This window comes from Ambystoma mexicanum, chromosome 9 (assembly GCF_040938575.1).
Source record: "Ambystoma mexicanum isolate Mex_15411 chromosome 9, UKY_AmexF1_1, whole genome shotgun sequence".
Classification (NCBI taxonomy): domain Eukaryota; kingdom Metazoa; phylum Chordata; class Amphibia; order Caudata; family Ambystomatidae; genus Ambystoma; species Ambystoma mexicanum.
Genome location: NC_090931.1, coordinates 133,340,180 through 133,364,031, shown reverse-complemented (window position 1 = coordinate 133,364,031; position 23,852 = coordinate 133,340,180). Strand labels below are relative to the sequence as shown.

The following is a 23,852-nucleotide window of genomic DNA, read 5'->3' as shown; positions in this document are numbered from 1 at the left end:
CTGCTATGGTCAGATGGGTGGATTTCGAGTGGTCCTTTTCATGCTGCTCTTACTACTTGTTGGGGCGCACTGGTCAGGACCTATGGTTCTCCTTGTCGGGAGGGTCTCCATTTTATTTTTCACCCTTCTAGATTTTGTTTGTAGCACAAGCCACCTTTTAGTGGAGTGCTAATGGTACACCTTGTTAAAAGGCAATCAACGTTACTTTTGTGATGTGTACTGAACGGGCTGGTGGCAGTGAACAAAGTGTTGTGCCATCTTCTTTGTTGGCTATCTTGGTTCCTCTTTGTAGGAAATTCCTATATGAAGGACTTTATTTTTGCGGCAGTCCAGGTCGGTGCTGTGTGTGAGAAAAGGCTGCAAATTGATTTTTGGAAATGTCTGGGACCAATCCTCACTTCAGCCAGAGTATGTTGTGCAGAATGGCAGGTAGCAAGCACTCTGATTGGATAAGCTCAAACGGTTTGTATGTTGCAGGTCCTTCCCATGGGTGGGCTGACTCGGCCTGCATTCTGGATAAAAGCAGAGTGCCTGGAGCCATTAAAGCTGGTCAACTGCAAGATCCAATCCTCTGACGCGAACGACAACCAGAGACCTGCTGTAGGACTACTGCCTTGAGCAGCTGGAATGGCCACGCAACCACTGCAGTACCTGTTTTTAAATGGGGTAGATGTGAACTGGGTGCCTTCAGCCCCCCTCACCCCCCCCCTCCAAGTCCAGACCAGTGGGAGGGGGTGGGGAGTGCTGGAAACACATTGCTACATAGACCTTAATCTGAGTCTTCAGTTCGGTAAGCCGCTCACAGCAAGTATTGTATTGTTCCCAGTTATTATTCAATTTACTGAACCCCTCCCTCCCCCACCAACACACAACCTGGTCAGAATGTACCTCAAACTCGCCCCATTGTAAGAAACCCACTGCTTCCTGTCAAATCTGATTTTCGAGGGGATTGGGTCCTCCGACGTATTCCATATCTATGACAGTAATCACCACAGCTGTGCTGCTTCGGAAACTTTTTCGGCGTCTGCGTCCTGCGTCGATGCGCCGCCGTCGAGGACCTCCTCCGACGTCATCCGATGTGATAAGTAGGACGCACGACGCCAGTAGCCTCAGTTCCGTTTTTTCCGCGAACGTGTTGCTTCGTGTTTCTCGGTTCTAGCCTCGACTCTTTGGAGTTCTGTTCTTTCTGGTTCTTCGAGCCTGTTCGTTTGTGAATATTCCTTCGCAGCGATGTCTTCCACTTCGTCTTCAACCCCGCGTCCGGGCTTCAAGAAGTGCGGGGTGTGTGGGTCCAAGATGTCGGTGACTGACTCGCACGACGCCTGCCTCTGGTGCCTCGGGGAGGCCCACGACACGGATGACTGTGTCGACTGCCTGTCGCTCACTTCCAAGGCCTTACGCGAACGTAAGAAGAAATTGTCGGTAGGTCGGGTGTCCAAGCCCCGGAAGTCGAAGTCGGCGGGGCTTTCGACGGATGATTCGAGGGGTGACTCTCCGCGTCATCGTCGGAGGTCTCGTCGGTCTTCTTCTAGGAGTCGGTCTCGCCACTCCTCTGCCTCTTCGAGGCGTTCTCGGAAGCGCCGTCCCCGGTCGCCTTCCAGGTCCTCTTCCGAGGACTCTGCCCGGCACGTCGGTTATCCCACCAGCCGTGCGACGCCGGAGGAATGGGCTTCCTTCGGGAAGAAAATGTTGGCGATTCTTGAGTCGCAGGGTACTCAACCGTCCGCGCCCCCGAGTGGGGTCGGCCGTGTGAGGTCGAGAGACGCCGCTCGCAAGAGTGGTCGGCACGAGTCACGGGAGAGGTCCCGTTCGGACAAGGAGGCTCGTTCTCGCCGTACCCGTTCCAGGTCCCGGTCCTCGACGCGATCGAGACCGTGTGCACCTGTGATGTCTTCGAGGAAGACATCGACGTCTGAGGCGTCGAGGGCGTCGACAGGCTTTCTCGAAGCTCCGGCTCCGAGGAAGTCGTCGAAGCCGTCGACGTTCAGGTCGTCGAGGGACACGCTCGGGGCTCCGGCTTCGAGGGCTGTGTCGACGCCGCCGATATTGGAGGCGCTGCATCTGACGTCGACGCCGATTTCCTCGACGCCGATCCTCTCGGCGCCGTTGCCGGTTTTCTCGACGGCGGCGCCGATTCGCTCGACGCCATCGACGCCTTTCGTGTCGGAGGTGCCCCGTGTCTCGGGTGTACCCCCTAGGAAGGCTCTGGCTAAGAGCAGGCACTCTCAGGTGCCTTTCCACCACTTGGATTATATTTCGGAGGCGGATGAGGATTCGGTTGGCCTGGTTCCTGGTCAGGTGCCGGATGACATTGTCTTGGGCCATAGTCAATTTGACGAATTGAGGCAGTCGCTGCATGATGCTAGTGGTCTGGACACCTCTCCGGAGGTGGAATTTGGTCGGCCTGAGCCTGGCTCCCATGCCGATTCCTCATACCGGCGCCTTATGGCTAGGGTGTCTGAGTATCTGGGATGGTCTGCTCCCCCAGGGGAGTTTGTGCAGGATGATCTGACGGACATCCTTGATGTTGGTCCCCCATCTGACCCGGTTCTGCCATTCCATATGGCTTTACAGCGTAGGGTGGCGGCGGCTTGGACTGCTCCGGAGAGTCTCCCGGCAGTGGGCAGATCCTTGTCGCGGAAATACCGTCCAGCCAGTGGCGACCCCTGCTACTTGACCAGGCACCCCACTCCGGAAAGTTTGGTGGTGCAGGCGGCCACGGCCCCGGCAAAGCAGGCGTCGTACCCTACCATCCCTCCTGATAGGGACGACAAACGTTTTGATGGCTGGGCGAAGAAGGTGTTTTCTTCTGGTGGTATGGCGCTTCAGGCGGCCAACTCCATTTGTGCCTTGTCACGTTTCACGCACACTCTGTGGAACTGTGTTGCGTTAGCGGCTGAACATATTCCCGAAGGGGACGAACGGGATGGTTTCCTTGCTTTGGTCCAGGATGGTAAGGATGCCATGTGTGAGTCCGTTCAGTCGGGTTTGGACTTAGCTGAATGCGTCAGTAGGTCCATGGCGGCGAGCACCGTGATACGCAGGTTTGCGTGGTTGCGGAAGTCGGGGTTTGCTCCTGATGTGCAGTCCCGGCTCCTCAACATGCCCTTTGATGGTGAACATCTTTTTGGCAGCAAGGCTGACGAGAGCCTTGAGAGGTTGCAGACCTCAAAAGCTGCAGCGAAGTCGTTGGGCGCTGCAGTTCGCCAACCTCCGCCTTTTCGTCCTAGGGGACAGCAGTGGAGGGGTGGCTCCTTTCGCTATTACTCGTCCTTTGGTAGAGCGAGAGGAGCTGGCAGTCAAAGGGGCCAACGCAGGGGTACCAGAGGTGGACGACAGGGTACCCGTGGTGCCAAGGCCGCTCGGGCAGTTGCCTCTTTGCCCTCAGGTAACGCCGCAGCCGCTCCTACTCAGTCATGAGGCCTTGTCCCATGGTTCGCCGGTTGGGGGAAGGCTGGCGCAGCATCTTGTAGAGTGGCGTGCCATTACTTCGGATGTGTGGGTTCTGGAGATCATAACCCACGGCTACTGTCTTCCCTTTCGGCACAGGCCTCGCGACAATCCACCGGGGAACCTCTCTTTGAAGTGTCCGGATCCGCTCCTTGCGCAGGAAATTCAAGCCCTGCTGGAGAAAGGCGCCATAGAACTGGTGCCTGTAGCGGAGAGGAACAAGGGATGGTATTCCCCTTATTTTTTGATTTCCAAGAAAGACGGGGGATTGAGACCCATCATGGACTTGCGCGGTTTGAACAAACTCCTCAGGAAGGACAAGTTCAAGATGGTTACTCTCTCTCAAGTCCTCCAGGCCCTTCAGCTTCAGGACTGGTTGGTGTCACTCGACCTCAAGGATGCTTACTTCCATGTGCCGATCCATCCCAAGCACAAGAAGTACCTGAGGTTCGCGGTTGGCGACTCGCACTTTCAGTTTCGGGTCCTGCCGTTCGGTTTGACCTCCGCCCCGAGGGTTTTCACCAAGCTCATGGTGGTGGTGGCAGCGCATCTCAGGCAAGGGGGGATTCACGTCTACCCCTACCTGGACGATTGGTTGATCAGGGGGAGCTCTCCCGAGCAGGTCCTGGATCATCTGTCCGTCGCCTGCCACTCCCTTCACAGGCTGGGCTTCTCCCTCAATTTAAAGAAGTCCCATTTGACGCCAACGCAGAGGCTCCAGTACATCGGAGCAGTGCTCGACACTTCCCTGGGGCAGTGTTTTCCTCCCCAGGTGAGGGCTCTTCACATTCAGCAGATGGTGCGCAAGTTTCAGCATGCCCAGACGCTCCCAGCGTTCGAGTTCTTGAGGTTGCTCGGCCTCATGGCATCCTGCATTCTTCTGGTGCCAGAGGCTCGCCTGCGAATGAGATCTTTGCAGTGGGCACTCAAGATGCAATGGTCGCAGTCCTCCGGCAGGATGTCGGACCCGATTCAGGTGCCGCCCTCGGTCGCCCGGGACCTTCTGTGGTGGGCCGTCGAAGGCAACTTGATGAAGGGGGCTCCGTTTTGGCTTCCCTGGCCGGAGGTGACGATCGTGTCGGATGCATCCCTCACGGGATGGGGAGCTCATGCCAACGGGCTGACAGTCAGCGGTCGTTGGTCTCCGTCGGAGTCCAGACTCCATATCAATCTGTTGGAGCTGAGGGCCGTCAGGCTAGCCCTGAAGGCTTTTCTGCCGACTGTGCGAGGGAAGAGTGTCCTGATCCTGACGGACAACACGGTGGCCATGCACTACCTCAACAAAAAGGGGGGGGCAGGGTCACTTCCTCTGTGCAGGGAGGCGATGCAGCTCGAGTTCTGGGCCATCCAGCAGGAAGTTTCGATCTCGGCAGTTCATCTGGCCGGAGTCGAGAACGTGACGGCGGACGCTCTGAGCAGGCAGAGCACGATCTCTCACGAGTGGGAGTTGGCTCAGGAGATTCTCCTGGAGATCTTCGCCCTTTGGGGGACCCCTCAAGTGGATCTCTTTGCCTCCAGTGTCAACCGGAAGTGCGAAAGGTTTTGCTCGCGGGAATTTCCTCCAAAAGGAGCCTTAGGAGACGCGTTCGTGGTGGAGTGGTCGTTCCCGCTGCTGTACGCGTTTCCTCCGGTCCCCGTCATCCCGCAAGTGCTGCGGAGGTTACGGAAGTTCGGTTCCCGGATGATCCTCGTTGCTCCGGCGTGGGCTCGGAGGACGTGGTACCCGGACCTTCTCGACTTGTCCTTCTGCCCTCCACGTCGTCTTCCCTACCGAGACGATCTGCTCTCACGGGAGGGGGGTCAGGTTCTCCATCCAGAGGTCGGATCCCTCAACCTTCACGCTTGGCTTCTGAAAGGTTGAGGTATAAGGATTGGGACCTCCCTGAAGACGTGATGGAGGTGTTGCTTTTGGCCCGAAGGCCCGCAACTAAGTCTCTGTACCGTTGCCGTTGGCGTAAGTTCTGCGACTGGTGCAGAGTTCAGAATGTGGATCCTTTTGCATGTGACATCCCCATGGTTCTGTCCTTTTTGCTTTCTTTGGCCCACAGGGGCTTGCAAGTGGGTACCGTTAAGGGTTACCTGGCGGCGCTGTCCATCTTTAAGCGCTCATCTGAAGAATGTTCTTACTTTAAAATCCCTTTAATTTCACAGTTTCTGAAAGGGCTCACTAATGTGTTCCCTCCGTCGCCTTTCCTGGTGCCCGGTTGGGATTTGAACCTTGTTCTTAGGTTTCTTATGGGTGCTCCGTTTGAGCCGTTACATTCTTGCCCTTTGAGGCTGTTGACTTTGAAAACTGTGTTTTTAGTTGCGGTTACTTCCGCTCGCAGAGTGAGTGAGTTACAGGCACTTTCTGTTAAGCCACCCTTCACTGTATTTCACAAGGACAGGGTTGTCCTTCGAGTTCGTCCTTCTTTTCTTCCGAAGGTAGTGACGGAATTTCATTTGGCCCAGAAGATTGTTCTTCCGGCTTTCTATCCTCCTCCGCATCCTGGTAAGGAAGAGGAGAGGCTCCATAGGCTTGATCCTAGGAGAGCTTTGAGCTTTTATGTTTCTCGCATGTCCCGGGTCAGAGTGGACGATCAACTCTTTATTGGTTACGCTGGTAAGCGCTTGGGGCAAGCTGTGACGAAACAGACTTTGTCCCGCTGGATTATTTTGGCCATCTCGGAGTGTTACCGCTTGGCGGGCAAGGACCCTCCGGCTGGCTTGCGGGCCCATTCTACCAGGGGCTTGGCTGCATCTACTGCCCTGCAGAGGGGTGTTCCTATTCGCAACATCTGTGATGCTGCCACCTGGGCTTCAGTGCATACATTTGTGCGGCATTATTCCCTCGATTCCATCAGAGGGCAGGATCTGGCCTTTGGCAAGGCGGTCCTTTGCTCTGCTATTTGATTGGCTATTCTAAATTTTGTTTCTAAATTCTTTCCCTCCTCCTTGATTTGGTACTGCTTTGGGAGTCTGTCATAGATATGGAATACGTCGGAGGACCCAATCCCCTCGAAGAACAAGTTACTTTCTTACCTGGTAACGTTCTTTCGATGGGATGGTCCGACGACGTATTCCATATCGCTCCCGCCCTGCCTTCCCCGCTGCAGAATTTCTGTTGCGTTTGCAGCTTACGTTCCGCAAGGCTTTGTGTCGGACTGGCAGTTGACTATTGTCACACGTTCTGGGGGAAAAAACTACAACTGAGGCTACTGGCGTCGTGCGTCCTACTTATCACATCGGATGACGTCGGACGTCGGAGGAGGTCCTCGACGGCGGCGCATCGACGTCATCGACGCAGGACGCAGACGCCGAAAAAGTTTCCGAAGCAGCACAGCTGTGGTGATTACTGTCATAGATATGGAATACGTCGTCGGACCATCCCATCGAAAGAACGTTACCAGGTAAGAAAGTAACTTGTTCTTCTAAATTCTTTCCCTCCTCCTTGATTTGGTACTGCTTTGGGAGTCTGTCATAGATATGGAATACGTCGGAGGACCCAATCCCCTCGAAGAACAAGTTACTTTCTTACCTGGTAACGTTCTTTCGATGGGATGGTCCGACGACGTATTCCATATCGCTCCCGCCCTGCCTTCCCCGCTGCAGAATTTCTGTTGCGTTTGCAGCTTACGTTCCGCAAGGCTTTGTGTCGGACTGGCAGTTGACTATTGTCACACGTTCTGGGGGAAAAAACTACAACTGAGGCTACTGGCGTCGTGCGTCCTACTTATCACATCGGATGACGTCGGACGTCGGAGGAGGTCCTCGACGGCGGCGCATCGACGTCATCGACGCAGGACGCAGACGCCGAAAAAGTTTCCGAAGCAGCACAGCTGTGGTGATTACTGTCATAGATATGGAATACGTCGTCGGACCATCCCATCGAAAGAACGTTACCAGGTAAGAAAGTAACTTGTTCTTCTCATCTATTGTATGTTCTTTTGTGATCAAATGAGCATTGGTCCTCTATAAAGTAAAAATCAGGTCAATCAAAACTGGTTGATCAAACTGCACTTTCAAGAGACTTTATAACAGAGAACCAATCACTTCAAGGTCTGAGTAATCGCTGGCCAGTCTGCATTTTGCCTGCACCTACTTGGTACTGCGCTACACTGTTAAATGGGCTCCATCTCTCCCACTCACTGGAAACTTCGCTGCCTTCCCCTGTACTCTGCTGGGACTTTGCCAACCTGCTGCGGCTGTCTCGCCACGCGAAATGGGCTGCTGGAACCTATTCTTGAGGGCTTGCCCAGTCTCTTCTGTGTCACACCACCATACGCCTCGTCAGCTGCATCTTCGGGGTCCTGTTTTACCTGACCAAAAATAGCAGTCTTCACCCTCTGCATGGGTCGCTGCAACGGCCCGACTGATATGGCTGCAGCGCTGCACTTCAACCACAGTGAGCCCCATTGTCGCCACAGATTTTGGCACTGGATTTGAATCTGGGCCTGCGATGTCTTTGATCTCCAAGTGTCCCTCTCTCCATTGACTTGGTATTCAGTCCTTTTTTCAAAAGTTATCAAGCCATAGGATCATGGCTTGTATGGTGATTTGCAGACTGGTAGTTTACCCACTCCATAACTGGAGGACTAACCGGGAATTTTCTACATTTATTTTTCTGCAGCGCCTTTTCGTAAAAGCCTGCTTGCTAAGATTAATTTGTCTGTAACAGACTGAACTTTATTGTTCCGACACTGTAGGCATTTAGTTTTGTTACTATTATTATTCCCCCTCCCTCTAAGTTTAGTTCATAGTGTTTATGCCTATTACCGTTTTTTATTGCTAGGCAATCCATTTTGGTGTAAAAACCGACAATGTAAAAATGTTTAATAGTGATTGTGTTTATCAGTATTGTGAACTTGATGCTTTCTTGTGTTTTTTTTGTTTTTTAACTTAACTGTGTGGACCTCGTGTCCTTGTTAACTGTACTCACACCAAGCCTAGCTCCTCCAGAGTCGAAGCCTGACTGCCCAGCCTCCCTACCACCCAGTCTGGTCAGCAAGTGTAAAATAGTTTCACATTAAGGTTGGCTTCTCCGAACTACTCTCGAGTTTACGCTGAACCATCCTAACGGTACTCCCCTATAATGTGGCTTGGTTGTTGAAGCAGATCACTAGTCTTATTCATATGATCATTTTCATGCAGCTTCGAGTCATGAGTGTGGGTTAGACCTCATTTGTGTTGTTTGGACTTGAAATGGGTGTTAAAACGGTGGGAATTTGATACGATTATGGCTTGTAAGGTGGTAATGTTGGCGCAGGTAAAATAAGTTTACTGCAAGCACTGGCCGAATGGAATAATGTAAATGCCCCATACTCATAGTGCAGGCTGCTGCTTTATGAATGCATAATTGGTTGTTAGGAGGTCCATTTACTGGTTTTAAAGCTTTTCTCTTGCGGTCTCTTAAGGCGCTTTCTGAAACGTGTGGGCAGGACATAACTACCAAGCAGATGCTGCCCATTGTGCTCAAAATGGCTGAAGACCAGGTAGCCAATGTTCGGTTCAATGTGGCCAAATCGCTGCAGAAAATCGGGCCTGTTCTAGATGGCAGGTAAGTTTTCCCCACATTTAGATGGTTTTCGTGAATTGCACTGATCAGATTAATTTTGTAGTGCTTCAGCCGATGCAGATTATCACCTTTTGTAATGTATTGGTCTAAAGGGCATCCAACAACTTGTTGTATTCAATCATCAACAACCAGGCGTTTGATTTGGGAATGGAGTATTAACTAAATATTTGCAGCTGCAAGTTTTGAGTTTATACATAATTTATTTTTTTAACGCTAATTGCCAGGTGCGTTTTCTCAGTAAGTCCCGAGTTGAATTAAACTTTACATGTTACTTGTTTATCTGTATGGCCATTTTTTGGGAGAATTCAAGCAGATGACGGAATTGAACTAATTTTTGCCCAGGCATTTCCTACATTTCGGGACGCAAGTAATTCAGTTTCACCATTTTCCATTGCCACAGCACCCTGCAGGCGGAAGTGAAACCTGTGCTGCAGAAGTTGGGGCAGGATGACGACATGGATGTCAAGTACTTTGCGCAGGAAGCAATGAGTGGTGGGTTCTCATTATTTTGCCTCAGTTTCCCTGAAGGTTTAGACAATTGAATCTGATATCTTGAGATATCTGTGAGAACGATTTTGTTGCAAAAATTTTATTAACACTGGTCATTAAACACTTAACTTCACGTAAATGCATACATCCTTACAGGTATGTGTTCCTTTTGGGTAATCTTACATGATGTAAAATGAGTGTTTACAATCTAAATGAATGATGCACAGTGAGTCGACCATCAGGTTATAGGCTGGTTTGACATTGTAAATATGAAAACCTTAGTACCGGTTATTTGCATGTGACTTTCTGCAGGAAGCATCTGAATCCAAAGGGTTATCCTAACCCCTCAGCTTGGCCAGAACAATTGACTCCATCTGACTGAGCAATACTACTTTACAATCTTAACAGAATAGGTCCATTGACTTGATCTTGATGGTTTTCTCCTTAGGTCCGTAGGACTGTGGATCAAATTCTAAACCTAAAATGCCTATTAACCCTTCATTTTGCGCATTGGATGACATGCCTACTTGCTACAGTATAGTGGTTTTGCTGCCTGCCGTCTTAATGCGGTTAGTTTCAATGGAGAATGAACTGCCATTTAGTGGGAAAAGAAGAGGCTTTTAGAGACCATTTTAGTTACTGAAATCTAGAATTTTGCCTAGTGACTACTTTGCCAGATTTCTTATTCCAACTGGTTTCCAAATTTTGATATTTAAAGGGTACTATGTGCTGTAATGCTACACCACACACGTGGATGGAAGCAAGATTTTGCAGCAGCCTTTAAGAATTTAAATTCCTTTTCCATGTTTTTTGTAAAAAATCTTTTCTTTTTTGAGAGGAGAATAAAGTGCAATATTTCCAAGTTTGTGCGGCAAAGTGTTTCTTCCAAATACCCATCTAATATAATTGGCAATAAATGTTATGTTGTCTTATACTGCACAACGTTACCACCAATGGGGTGGTCTCTAGGCGCTCACGTGGCTCTCCAAAAAAAAGGGTTGTGGTGTAGGTTAGTGAGTGTAGAATGATTGGATAGGTCCAGAACCAAGAGAAACTAGCATCTGTGTTGGCTTGCAGATGGATTGAATGCATGCACTGGCTTGTTGTATCCGTAAGGGTAAGGCCCTGTGCCCGGGTTGATTGTTGCATGCAAATGTTTGTTGGGTGTGTTTTTCCATATGTAGTTTGGCTGGTAGTTTCATTTTGTGCACTGGCTTGTATCTGTAAGGGGAAGGTCCAGTGCCTGGGATTGTTTGCTGTATGTGAGTGTTGGTTATGTTGGGTGTGTCCCACATGGCATGTATAGTACTAGGGGAAGTATGTTGGCAGGGAGCAGCAGTTCTTCAAGGGTGTCCTTGGAGCTCATCTAGTTGCAACTCAGTGGTACCATGACATTTCTAAACTCAGTACACTAGCTGCCCCCACCAACGCTCCAAGCTCAACACACTAGCCACTCCCACAAATTACTCAGTGCAATACATTGACTACTCCCACTAGCCTCTCTGCACAGCAAGAAGTACCCGACAAAGTTTGCTTCTGAGTGCACTAAGATGAAACAGCTAATGTGACACATGGCTAACCTTCACAATTTGTTTTCTGCTCCCACTATATCTCGAAGTGCATCACATTTCCTGCCCCCAAAAACCATCCAGTGAAACACATTTTCTACCCCCTGAATCAACCCAGTGTAACACGTTTCTGACACCCAAAAAATAAAGTGTAATACATTTCCCACTTCCAGTATACATCCAAGTGCAGTAAACTGATAACTCCCAACCCATCTGACAACTGCCCAGTGGGTGCTGCAGGCAATCTACAGTGTTAGGGTTATAAACTATAATGAAGAACCGTATAAAGGGAGAACCTAGGGGTCGTCGGACAGTGCGCTCGTTAATGCCACCAGTAACAGTATTGTAGGCACTAATCAATGAGTATATGGAATTGCTGCAAGCTGGTGCCCCTTTTAAGCACCAGAATACATGTAATATATTTTACAAAAATGAAGTTGAACCCAAGGCGCAAGTTCCAGGTGATGTAAATCACAGAAGTCCAATTATACTGTGAAAAAAATCATTCTTGGACATCAGCTCTTTATCAAATAATGGCTGATCTTATTCATATAACAATACTATAAAGACAACACGTGTTTCGACCCACATGGTCGTTGTCAAGGCTGTAAATTAGGTCAAGATTACAATGAGAGGAAAGCCAGAGTACAAATAAATGAAATGGTCACAATTAAGATGCACAGTATAATACATCAAGGTAAACAAAATAATCTTTGGAACAAAACGAAAATGCCATATGTGAAAACAAAAATAGGTTAAGATATCCATACCATGATTCAGTTGTTTGATTACAGATGAGACAATTGAAATGAAAAACACAATTAATGAAAACAATGAAAGTATGAAATCACAATATAATTAAGCACCATAAACTTATTGCTGTGTTCACTATGTTGCTAAGTCTGTGGCACCTCATGTGCCAAAAGATATGAGAATATCCTGATAAATTATACTTGAAAGTGTGAGTGGGAACATCCCATAGAAATGTCATTTAGCATATCTAAAGGCTTGCAGTAAAAGGCACCTCTGCCATAGATTACGGAGTCACCCGTGGGAATTAAGAATCCATGGAATGTCACCCAAATTAGTGCTAAACTGTTAATACAATATAGGCATACCAAGAATCCTGAAAATGTAGTTCCAAGATTTGGAGGAAATGGCTGAAGTGTTACAAGGATTAAAATGTCCTCGGCTTCGAGAAAAGAAAATATCCGTTCTGGATTGGAATAAAGGAATGGCAGATGAATTATTATGAAGGTAAGTGAAAAGGATGGGAATGAAAGAGCTTGGACTTGCCCTGTGGTAATGATCTAAATGAAGAATGGTGTCTTATTAATGCGGGCAAATGTCTTGTATGGTCAAATCTAAAAATGAATTATAAATGCAGATTAAATTAACTGTGCCATGTGCACCCAGAATTGCAGGCAGTTGATATACTAGATATGATAGAAAGTACCTGAGTAGCCAAATAAAGGGGTTAAAATCCCCATTAAGAATATCATGGGCGCCAAAATCTGTATCTGTCTTGTAGGAATGAGGTCTGATTGTATTACGTTTCCCTAATGGGAAACGCCTACACGTGAGTGGCGCGATCGTGACGTCATGCGCGCCGTGCAAGGCGAGCAACGTCACGGAGCAAATTTAAATTCTTTAAAAGTTGCAAGTAAGGGGCAATAAAAATATATAAATTGATCTAATGTATAGATTAACAATGTGTGGATTAACACATATAACACAAAGCAATGGAATGGTGACAAGAAAAATATTAGATATGGGATGTTTCCAACCCAAATTTTTGAAATCCACTATTTGGGCGTGTTTGTTAGTGCGCGGTACAAACTTTGAGGACCACCTGAGTGGTCCCCTGGTCCCCTGGTGCTCTGGCGGCTCTGAAAGAGGGAGGGGTGGTTGTTAGTGGGGGCAACCTGGAAAAGTGCAAGAGAGCAGTGATGTAATGTTGGCAGCCTCAGCCCGGTGGGTCCATTGGCTGGGCCTGGGTATTTTCGGCCGGTAGTTGTCATGTACTGTTGTGCGGGTCTGTGTTTTGTTGCAATGTAGTGAAGTTTGTGCGGTTTGCTGTGTTGGTGTGTGGTTGTTTGGAGTATGAGAGGTGTATGCAGAGGGGGGAAATTGTTAGTGCAATTGGTTAGTTGGCATTTTTATCTTAACTTTGAGGCGTTCGGTTCTGTGATCTCCCAAGGTGGGGTTCAGGAGCACCCCTGCGTCCTTGTCCTGAACTGAGTTGGAACGCCCTTCGAGAAACTTTTTTTTTAAAAAAAATTCCCTCCCTCCTCCCCCAGGCTCCCACGCAGCCCTATCTGTTTTCACTCCTCACTTATATGGCTAGTGCATTGGCCAAGTGTTTTCAGCTAAGGTAGTGTTGTGAATGCCAATATCCTGAATAATTCACAACAGTGGTGCCTGGTGGCGACTGAGCGGTGAGTGCGGGTGTTGGGTGGGATTGTGGTGAGTTGTTGACTCCATCTTCATGGGTGTCGCCTGTGTTCCGCTCTTCCCAGCATCCTTTGTCTAGGTGCCGTGGAAGCTTCTCCTAATAGCGGGTTGTGCAGTCTGTTCTGGGAGTTGTCTGTCTACTTCTGTTTAGTCATCCCTTTGTTTCGGTTTTCGGTTGGAGTCTGTGGTGTTGAAGAGCCAGGTTTTTAGTAATTTCCTAAATTTTAGGTGATTTTTTGGTGTTTTATTTCTTTCGGGATGTTCCAGGTTTTTTCGGCTAAGTGGTAGAAGGAGGTGTTTGGAAAAGAGAAATACCAGAGCATAATTTTATAAGGTTTGTTCCGAATATAATTGATATAATCGGATGTACGTAACATTGCACAAGAAAATCACAAGGAGATGAAGGCATGAGGAGGCAACTTTGTAACACCAATGTGACTCTAAAGATGAACTAGATTAATTTGATAACATATCATGTTTGTAATGGATCCAACATCCAAATTGAGGCATATCTTACAAGTGTCTTTTTTTTTTTTTACTGGAAGAAGGCATAGTTCCGAGCCTGCTGTCGGGTGAGTCAATGATCTTTATAAAGAATACATGCATTTCATGGTCTGTATTCAGGCCTATGGTGGTACAGTGTAGATGGCAGATAAGTTTACTTTCAAGTTGCCTGAGTTTGATACAAAGGTTGCCCACACGTTTGTCACTCTTCGCCTTAATCAAACTAATGAAGCGAATTTCTGCTTTGTTAGTCCATTGGTGCTCTAGCTGCCAGTGTGACGCCAGAGGCAAATTGGCGTCTGTTTTGTTCAGACTGGACAAATGTTCCGACACATATTCTAAGCTGTCGGATAGTGCTGCCTATATATATATCTTGTGACACACAAATGATTGCGTAGACAACAAATTTGGATTTGCAGTTAAACTGTAATGTTGATTTTTGTGCCAGTACTGTCCACAAATTCCTGACAGTTGCGATGGGCAAACTTGCACTGGTTGCAATTTCCACATTTAAAGAAACCTACTGGTTTGTTCAGCCACGTTACAGATGTTAGAGCCTTGGACGCATCGTAAAAAGGACTGAGTTTGTTACGCAAAGTGTTAGCTTTGGTGAAGGTAAATTTAGGCTTCTCTGTAATGTACGGTTTGAGAGCTGAGTCTAAATGCAGGAGATGCCAATGTTTGGAAAGCAATTTGTACAGAATCGGTGCATCTCTGGAATATTGCGTTATAATGGAAATATATTGGTTCATATGCTCCTTGCAGGGCTTTGTAACAAGTAAATCAGCCTGTTTGTATTGACAATATTTTTGCAATGCTTGTTGCACAACTTGTGATGGATACCCTCGTTGTTTGAAACATTCTATTAGATGCATACGCTTCGTTTCAAAATCCGTATCTTTGGAGCAGTTCCTTCTTGACCTATAGAATTTGCCGCCAGGAATGTTAAATATGGTAGATCTCTGATGGCAGCTCCTGGCATTCAACATGGCATTGACTGCTGTTGGCTTTCTGAATGTCCTAGTTTGTAACATATTGTCTACAAAAATTTCCAGATCAAGAAAGGTGATTGAGGGTCTAGAGTGTCCCGACAGAGTAATGCCAAAGGTATTGTGATTGGCATAAGTAACAAATTGTTCAATATATTTCCATTATAACGTAATATTCCAGTGATGCACCGATTCTCTACAAATTGCTTTCCACACTGGCATCTCCTGCATTTACCTAAATTTACCTTCACCAAAGATAACACTTTGCGTAACAAACTCAATCCTTCATTTTACAATGCGTCCAAGGCTCAATTTGTAACGTGGCTGAACAAACCAGTAGGCTTCCTAAAATGTGGAAATTGCAACCAGTGCCAGTTTTCCCATCGCAACTGTCAGGAAATTGTGGACAGTACTGGCACAAAAATCCGCATTACAGATTTCATCAACTGCAAATCCAAATTTGTTGTCTATGCGATCATTTGTTTCACAAAAGAGATATATATATATATATATATATATTATACGCGCAGCACTATCTGACAACTTAGAATACGTGTCAGAACATTTGTCCAGTCTGAACAAGACGCCAATTTGCCTCTGGCGTCACACTGGCAACTAGAGCACCAATGCGCACAAAGCTGACATTCGCTTCATTGGTTTGATTAAGGCTAAGTGACAAACGTGGGGGCAACCTTTGTATCAAACTCGGGCAACTTGAAAGTAAACTTATCTGCCATCTACGCTGTACCACCACTGGCCTGAATATAATAATGCATGCATTTCATGGTCTGTAAAGATAATTGACCCATCCAACAGCAGGCTTAGAACTGCTTTCTTCCAGTAAAAAAAATGACACCTACTTGTAAGATATGCCTCCAATTAGGATGTTGGATCCATTACAAACATATGTTCTAGCTCATCTTTAGAGTCGCATTGGTGTTAAAACATGACCATAGTCGATACTATTTCCTAAGTTTCCTCCTCGTGCCTTCATCTCCTTGTGATTTTCTTGTGCAATGTTGGGTTCATCCAAATATATCTAATATATTAGGAACTAACATTATAAAATTATGCTCTGGTATTTTTCTTTTCTTTGCCAAACGTGCCCAAATAGTTGATTTCAAAAATTTGCGGTGGGAACATCCCATATCTAATATTCTTGTAGCCATTACATTGCCTTCTGTGTTGTGTTAATCCACACATTGTTAATCCATACATTGGATCAATTTATATCTTTTTATTGGCCCTTACTTGCGACTTTTAAAGAGTTTAAATTTGCTCTTGTTGCTCGCCTCGCACGGTGCGCATGACTTCAGACGCACTACGTGCGTGTGACGTCACGATCGCGGCACTCGCGTGTAGGCGTTTTCCATTGGGGAAACGCAATACAAACCGACCTCGTTCCTACAAGTCAGATTTTGACGCCCATGATACTCTTAATGGGGATTTTAACCCCTTTATTTGGCTACGCAGGTACTTTCTTTCCATCATATCTACAGTCAACTGCCTGCAATTCTGGGTGCACGCGGCAGTTATAATTTAATCTGCATTTATAATTTATTTTTAGATTTGACCATACAAGACCTTTTTTGACCGCATTAATAAACCATTTTTCATTGAAAACATTACCAACAACGTAAGTCCCCAAGCTCTTTTTCATTCCCATCCTTTTCACTTACCTTCATAGCAATTCCTCACCTGCCATTCTTCTTTTATTCAAATCCAGAAAGGATATTTTCTTTTTTTTTTAAGCTGAGGACATTTTAGTCCTTGTAACACTTCAGCCATTTCCTCCAAATTTTGGAACATTTTCAGGATTCTTGGTATGCCTATATTAACATTTTAGCACTTATTTGGGTGACAGTCCATTGATTCTTCTCACGGGTGACTCCGTAATCTATGGCAGAGGTGCCTTTTACTGCAAGCCTTTAGATATGCTAATTGACACTTCTATGGGATGTTCCCACTCACACTTTCACGTATAGTTTATCAGGATATTCTCATATCATTTGCCACATGAGGTGCCACAGACTTAGCAACATAGTGAACACAGCAATAAGATTATGGTGCTTAATGATATTGTTTTGATTTCACTTTTTTCATTGTTTCATTTCAATTGTCTGTAATCGAACAACTGAATCATGGTATGGGCATCTTTTTTAATCTATTGTTTTCACATATGGCATTTTCAGATTGTTCCAATGATTCTTTTGTTTACCTTGATGTATTGTACTGTGACCATTTCATTTATTTGTACTCTGGCTTTCCTCTCATTGTAATCTTGACCTAATTTACAGCCTTGACAACGACCGAACACGTGTTGGCTGATCACGTACTCATATGACAATACTATAAAGACATATTTTGATAAACAAGAGCTGATGTCTAAGACAATTATTTCATAGTATAATTGGACTTCTGTGATTTACATTACATGGAACTTGCGCGTTGGAGTTAACTTCATTTTTGTAAACTATATAATGAAGAACCACCTAGATTCAACTTTGGCAGTCTAGGGAAGAAACACTTGGATTCAGATTTTGGCAGTGTAATGAAAACCTGTTAAACAATTAAGCTAGATGCAAGCAGGTTTGAGATTTTTAAGTAATAAGAGTGGTGGGGTTTTACTGGAGTACAGTAATGGCTGTTCTCCCCACCCATTTCCCCACACCACACTTACCTTATCAGTCGCCATAGGTTGTCTTCAGGCGTCCCAGGCAAACAGAGTGGAGCTGTTCAGTAGGCAGCTGCCCTTTTCCTCTGGCCCTTAGCCGATGGCTGTCTGGGCAATGCTTCCCTGGGTCCCAATGTTAAGTGGGTGGCTTCCACGCCCACCAGATAATTACATGGGGCAGAGGAGGGAAGGTGAAAGGCCAGGTGAGGGATTGGGGTGGAAACCAGCAATAGGAGCTGAAGGACGAGAGAAAGGAACGAAAACCGGCAGAAGAGGGCAAGATGGGGTGGGAGGGGCACTCTACTCCAATGGGGCGGCTGCAGCAGGATCTGCATGCACAGGCCTGGTGCCAGTGGGAAATGGTTGATCATCAATTTGCCCTTGTGTGGGTAAAGGGCTGTGGTTCCCAGCATGTAAGCATATCAAACGATCTATGAATCTTGCCAGCAGCCTGATCACTATGGGATTTCTCATCAAATGATGGCAGAAGTAGAAGCTGGTTAACTTGCACTTTGTGTCAATTTAAAAAGGCGATGTACACCATTGCAGATGTGTTTTTTGTAATTTCTTTTTTTTTTACTTACCAACAATAATACCCAAATGTCCCTTTTTGTAATGTGCACTTTGGGTTTTGAGACCTATTCAATCACACTAGCCTGCCCCTTTATATGCAAATTAAAATATGGGATATCGGTGGTAGAAGTGCTGGTAGACTCTGGGCTCACATTTAAGGTCTGCTTCAACATCAAGGGTCTCCAATATCCTGAAATTAGGAACTGTTTCTATTTGTTTGCAGCCAGACCCCTTTAAGCACAAAACTGCACGCTACCTCACATTGCACATCTTCGGCTAGGTCCTTCCATATTCTGCACATGGGCATCATATGCAGTGCTCTTGTGGGCTTTGGAATGGAGAGTAAACCTTTCTGCACTGAAGGATGGGTCTAGCGAGCAAAGTGGACTAGAAATGCAACCAGTCAGGAGGCAGAGGTTTAGAGGTGCGCAAAGATGACGATGGTCCTAACTGTGTAGGGTGGTCGCCATAAGACTTTCTTATGTTTTCTACTCTTGACTAGTGTGTGTGGGCACCTGGAGGTTACAGGCTGCAAGTCTGGGCACTGCCCTTGCACACAATTGACACTGGTGCGCCCTCCAGTATGTGCATGGTGCACAAAGCTGCAAAAGGTCTGACCCAAATGTGACTTGAGGTGGCTTCAAATCATCTGCCCCAGACTGGAGCAACACAAGGGGCTCGCTGAGCTGCTTGCAGAGTTGGTAATGTGCCGAGCTCCCTTGCCTTTAAGGAGGCTTGGGCGCCTTGGTGGCTGTCAAACCTTATGGTATTCAGTGCGTGTTAAATTCGATTATTCCTTTTGGCTGTTGGCGATTGTTTTTATTCATTTTCCCGCACAGTGTCAAATCTTACTATTCTCACACTTTTGAATGACCAAATTTCTATACAAACATACTGAACAGTTCTACAGTGTAGATGTGTGTGTGTGTGTGTGTGTACCTTATCTATCTTTGACTACAAAATCCAATCGTGGCTTGTAAGAGTACTCTTCAGTGCTGAGTTTACAACAATACTAAGTGTCTGAACTTTTGTGCTTTCCAGTTCTTGTTTTGGCGTAACTCGGAGCTGGAACGAGACCGTTGTATCTTCTCATTCCAAACCTCGTTGGAAGCGTGCAGAAGCAGATGGACACTTCGTACACCCCTCAAGACCTCACAAACTAATGGCAACTACTGTTAGAAGAGTTCACGTTCCCTTTTTGTTTTACTCTTCTAAATACTTTTTTAGAGACATTTATTTATGTTCCGATCATGTTCTACTCCGCCATTCTGAATTTTCAACAGTGTAGTGCCCCAGCATTCAGTTTGTACTGCGGGTTGTATCTGACTTGGTGTTGAAGTGCTCACGAGAAAGAGGAATAGCGACATTTGCATGTATGTATATTAGGAGTTGCTGTTCTGGTTTCACTTTTAAATGAGGATTTTCTGTTTATGGGCATGCCCGGTATGCAGAAAAAATAAATGCATCAGCTTGCCCCACTAAGTTTGGATTTAAACTAGTTGTAAACTCCCAGACCTCTTCCAGAATTACTAGCAGGCTGTCTCGCTGCAGATAATCTGCAGTCTGTGGCTCTCCAGGAGGTTTTGGACTAAAACTCCCGAGATCTTACCATTGGCTACTAGTTTTGGCTGATGGCACCAGTAGTTCAAAACACCTGCAGAGCCAAAGGTTGCAGACTGTCCAGCTTTGATTGCTTTCCCCGCTCCCTTCAAATGTTTTCGGTGGCGCAGTATACATAGGTTTCCTCCTCAAATGTGAATTTTTCTGTACTTATTTTGAAATACTAATATTGCTAACATCCACTGTTTAAAGTTTAAGATTCAAGTACTGTGCCAAATGTTTCTATGATGGGAGCGCTTATACTTTAGGGTGCGTGATAGGATGCACAATTGTGGGCACCCATTTTATGCCTCCTTTCACACCGCCCCTTCCTCACGCCCAATTTCTTTCTCATGCGGGCATGACTGTCTGTACTTATTTCTTAAAGAGAGCTTTGTAACTTGTGGAACACTCGAGGTGAGGGACATGTTTGTTGGGTACCCTTTTCAAAAGTCCAAAATGGAATCCGTTGTTTTTTGATTTTAATATATGGAATAAAATTGCTACAGTGTATGTACATCGAGTCATTTTCTTCTGTTGGGAAGTGTCATGGTGTTTTTAAATATAAAGTTTGCATGTTAACCCTAAAAATGCCTATTTATTACCTTCCTTTGTTCCACTGAGAACTGGAGTATTGTAGTTGAAATGGGTAATTCTTTAATAAGAAACATCCTGTATGGAAACCAGTGTTCTGACCATTTTGCCATCCTTTCGCACACCTTTTTAATGAACACTTGGCAGTCCATCAAAGGTTGCCTTGTTTCAGTTTTTCTAGACTAGTTCCGTTTAATTCGGCAAACAGTTGTGATCAAGAAACAATGGAGTGTATTGCATTAGGCTGTATGGTGGGTAGACCGTGTGGCCCTCCTTTAGCCATATTTGTGTGAACATTGTACCGAAGAGCTTAACTTTTTAGCCATTCTTGTGCCTGCCTTATTCTACCGACTAAGGGAATCTAGTGAATGAGCCGTTTCCTGCACAGATCTCGCCACATCACCCTAGAGCTGGCTTCTGTGCGCTGTCCTGGATGCCTACTGTAGCTTTGATAAGTAGGCCCTCCCCCTCAAATCTGGTCTTGAAGATGTCCTTTTTATTTTTGTGGGTTTTCTGGGGGGTTTGGTGGGTTCGTGTGTGCATGCACTAGTTGCACAGTACCCAACATCAACATTGCATGACGTGGTTGACCATTTTATTACACCAGTAGCACATTTACAGCGCCAAATACGTAATGCTCCAGTTTGTTATGAAAAGACACGGGAAGGGACTTCAAAACACAGAGTTTGATGGTAAGGCTGTGTAAAGCCAGCTCAAAGACCTCCCAGAAGGATGTATTTTTGGCGGGGCAGGAAGTGGGTGCGATTGGCCATTGGGTGTTCAGCATGGGCAGTGAATGGGTAGGTAAATAACTAAACGCCTAGAGGCTGTGTCCCTCCTATGCCTTTTCCACCAAGCTGTACTCGAATGCAATTGTTTAGAGGTGGTGCTGCTCTGCCGACTAATGGCCAAAACGAATAAGGTGAGGGTAAAATTGATAAAAATGTACTCCCTAGAATTCTGTTTCATGTGTGGTTACTACGCTTTAAGACCCTCGTTTAGTCTTCTTCCCTTCACCATGCCCCAAGTCTTCAAATCCCCTTTTCCATGCTAATTTGTTGTAATGTAAGTCTGGCTTGTGACTTGTGGGTGACATCATTGGCTCTTTTAATGTAGTGATGTCAGTATGGAGTGCACATGTGTTGAGGTCACTATGGCATGTCATCTGAACTAGTGTTTAAAGTGGGACAGTTGGAAAGTGTTTGCTGGGCTAAGGGACGTGCTGGTGTCTCTGTGAACCATCTTGTCTAATAAACCCACTATAACTTACCTGCTGGTCCAGGTGTCGGTGTACGGTGCCACATTTCACTGGCGACGAGCATGGGATTCTGTTGTGGAGGGGGCAGCAGCTGTGACAGGACACTGCCCTCCAAATGCTCACGTCCCGGGTGTTAGCCAGCAGTGCAACTAGTTATTTAGCAGGCCGGGTGGTGCTGAAGGAGAGTGAAGTGGCTCCTTGGACAGCTGGAGCTGGTGCCCGGATGTAATAGGGGCCCGGGTGCCGTTTTGGAGTAAATTGTCCTCCGGCAGTCTGCAGCGGAGGCTGGAGAGTGTCCAGTGCCTTTGGGACCAGTGTTGTGTGCTGAAGTAGTACCAGAAGATTTCAAAGGTTGTGCGAGACTTTTATTGTGGCATGGACTTTTCCCTCATATCCACATTGGTGCTAACCGCAGCTGGGGCAGGGAGAGACATTGCCCCGCAGCCCGGTGTTAGGTGGATGTCGGCCGAGGGAAGACGTTGGAAAAGGAAAAGTGCGATCTGCAACAATTGGAGGAAGGTGGTGTTTGCAGCCATGGAGGGCACCGGCCGGGAAGTTTTCCGGTGCCAAGGACTGCGAGCTGATCGCCTACATAGAAGGCGTCAGAGAAGTGAACTCTTCAGTGTCTTTGGTGAGATGTCGTTTCCGAGTCATCAGAGCGTTCCAGCGCGAGCGGCTGAAGTGCAGTGTGCAGCTGGAATGCACTGTGTGCAGTGCACAGGGAACGTAGTGCCGTTGCCATCTGTTATAGGAAGGAGATCACGCAGTCGCATATCCATGGCAACTGAGATTTGTTACGGCAGGCATATGGCAGACTGGGGAGGTGCGGATTCCTGCAGAGGTGCGTTTTGTGAGCACAGAAATTACCCAGGGATGTAATGTGGACTTCATTCAGGAGTACGGAGCGAGGAGGCTTCGAAGGGCAATGTTTGCTGGGCGGGGCAGAGGAGAGCCTTCGCCTGAGTTTGGGGTGCAGTCTTTTCTGACTTATGGCAGCTTGATGTGAGGAGGACGTTCCTTTATCGCGGAACATTTTTCTGTAGACGTTTGGGCCCGGTATGTATGGTGTACATGTTGTGGCCTTGTGCCGTTGGGTGTTGTTTCAGGCCGGTATGGTGCGTGTGTGTGTGTTGCGGCCATGTAATGAAATAAAAATGTATTTTAGCTGTGTTTAACAAGTTTTCCAGGAAGGGTTTGGACTGGAGGCTGATGGGTCCAGTGTCCTTTACTTAATCAAGAAGTGTACTTTGGCATTTTGAACTGAAAAGGGGGTGTTGCAACAAGGAACTCGTGGTGGAGGGTTTTTATGTTTTGTTGCTGCAACCTGGGACTCTAGTGTTCGGCATAGTTTTGAGTGTTCCCCAAATTTGTTTTACCTTTGGGATATTTGTCAACGAACAGACACGTCAGTGTATCACAACATTTTCATTATCAGATCGTTTAGTGAATACTCGTTGTGTTAGCAACCATTTGTTTGGTGTCCGCTGTCCTGGTTGTGAGCAAGTGCAGAGTTTGTAGTGAGGTGCTGTTTCATGAGTTAGGGGGCAGAATGCCATATGGGTTCGTGCGCGGTTTTGGCCTGTGGGATTCTGGCCTGGTTCTGCAGTGTCTACTCATTTCAGTGCTAGATGACATCTGTTCAGTTGATGGTGTGGCTGGGACCAGGGTTCCTGTTGTGGTGTGTGGGAAATGTTCAGTGTGGAGCAGTTTTCAGGGCAAGGGGGTCCTGTGAGCCATTGTATTGGTAGCCTAGTTTTGGTGATGGGGTCCCATGTTCATGTATGTCTCCATTGTGGTTGTGGGGCAGTCTTTTCGGGGCAAGGGGGTCCCGTGAGGGGGTATGGTTGAGGTCCTAGATCTTGTATGGTGTGTGAAGGTGTTTGCTGCGAAAGCAGTCTGGATGGGGCCAGTGGTCCCATGGCTTGGTGTGGTTGGGGCCAGACACCCTGTGTGGTGTGTGAAGGTGTTTGCTGAAAAGGCAATCTGGCTGGGGCTATGGGTCCGGTGTGGTGGAGGGGTGGGTGGGTGGGCAAAGTTAGACAGAGCGTGGGACGGGGACTGCCAAACTTTGTTTTTCAAAAAGGCTTTGTACTATAATGCATGATGCAAATTGGTGGGCTCTTTTTGAGCCCACCAGCGTTCTGCA

At 46.8% G+C, this 23,852-nt stretch overlaps 1 protein-coding gene across 1 annotated transcript in view; it reads left to right on the top strand.

The window, feature by feature from the left end:
• PPP2R1B (protein phosphatase 2 scaffold subunit Abeta) overlaps positions 1–20,367 on the top strand; it is a 165,338-nt gene extending 144,971 nt beyond the window's left edge. Inside the window, exons 13-15 of the mRNA XM_069614304.1 lie at positions 8,844–8,986; positions 9,405–9,496; positions 19,297–20,367. Of these exons, the coding sequence (XP_069470405.1) occupies positions 8,844–8,986; positions 9,405–9,496; positions 19,297–19,313 (252 nt within the window). The 3' untranslated portion in view covers positions 19,314–20,367. The remainder of the gene's footprint in view (positions 1–8,843; positions 8,987–9,404; positions 9,497–19,296) is intronic.
• Positions 20,368–23,852: the final 3,485 nt, after the last annotated feature.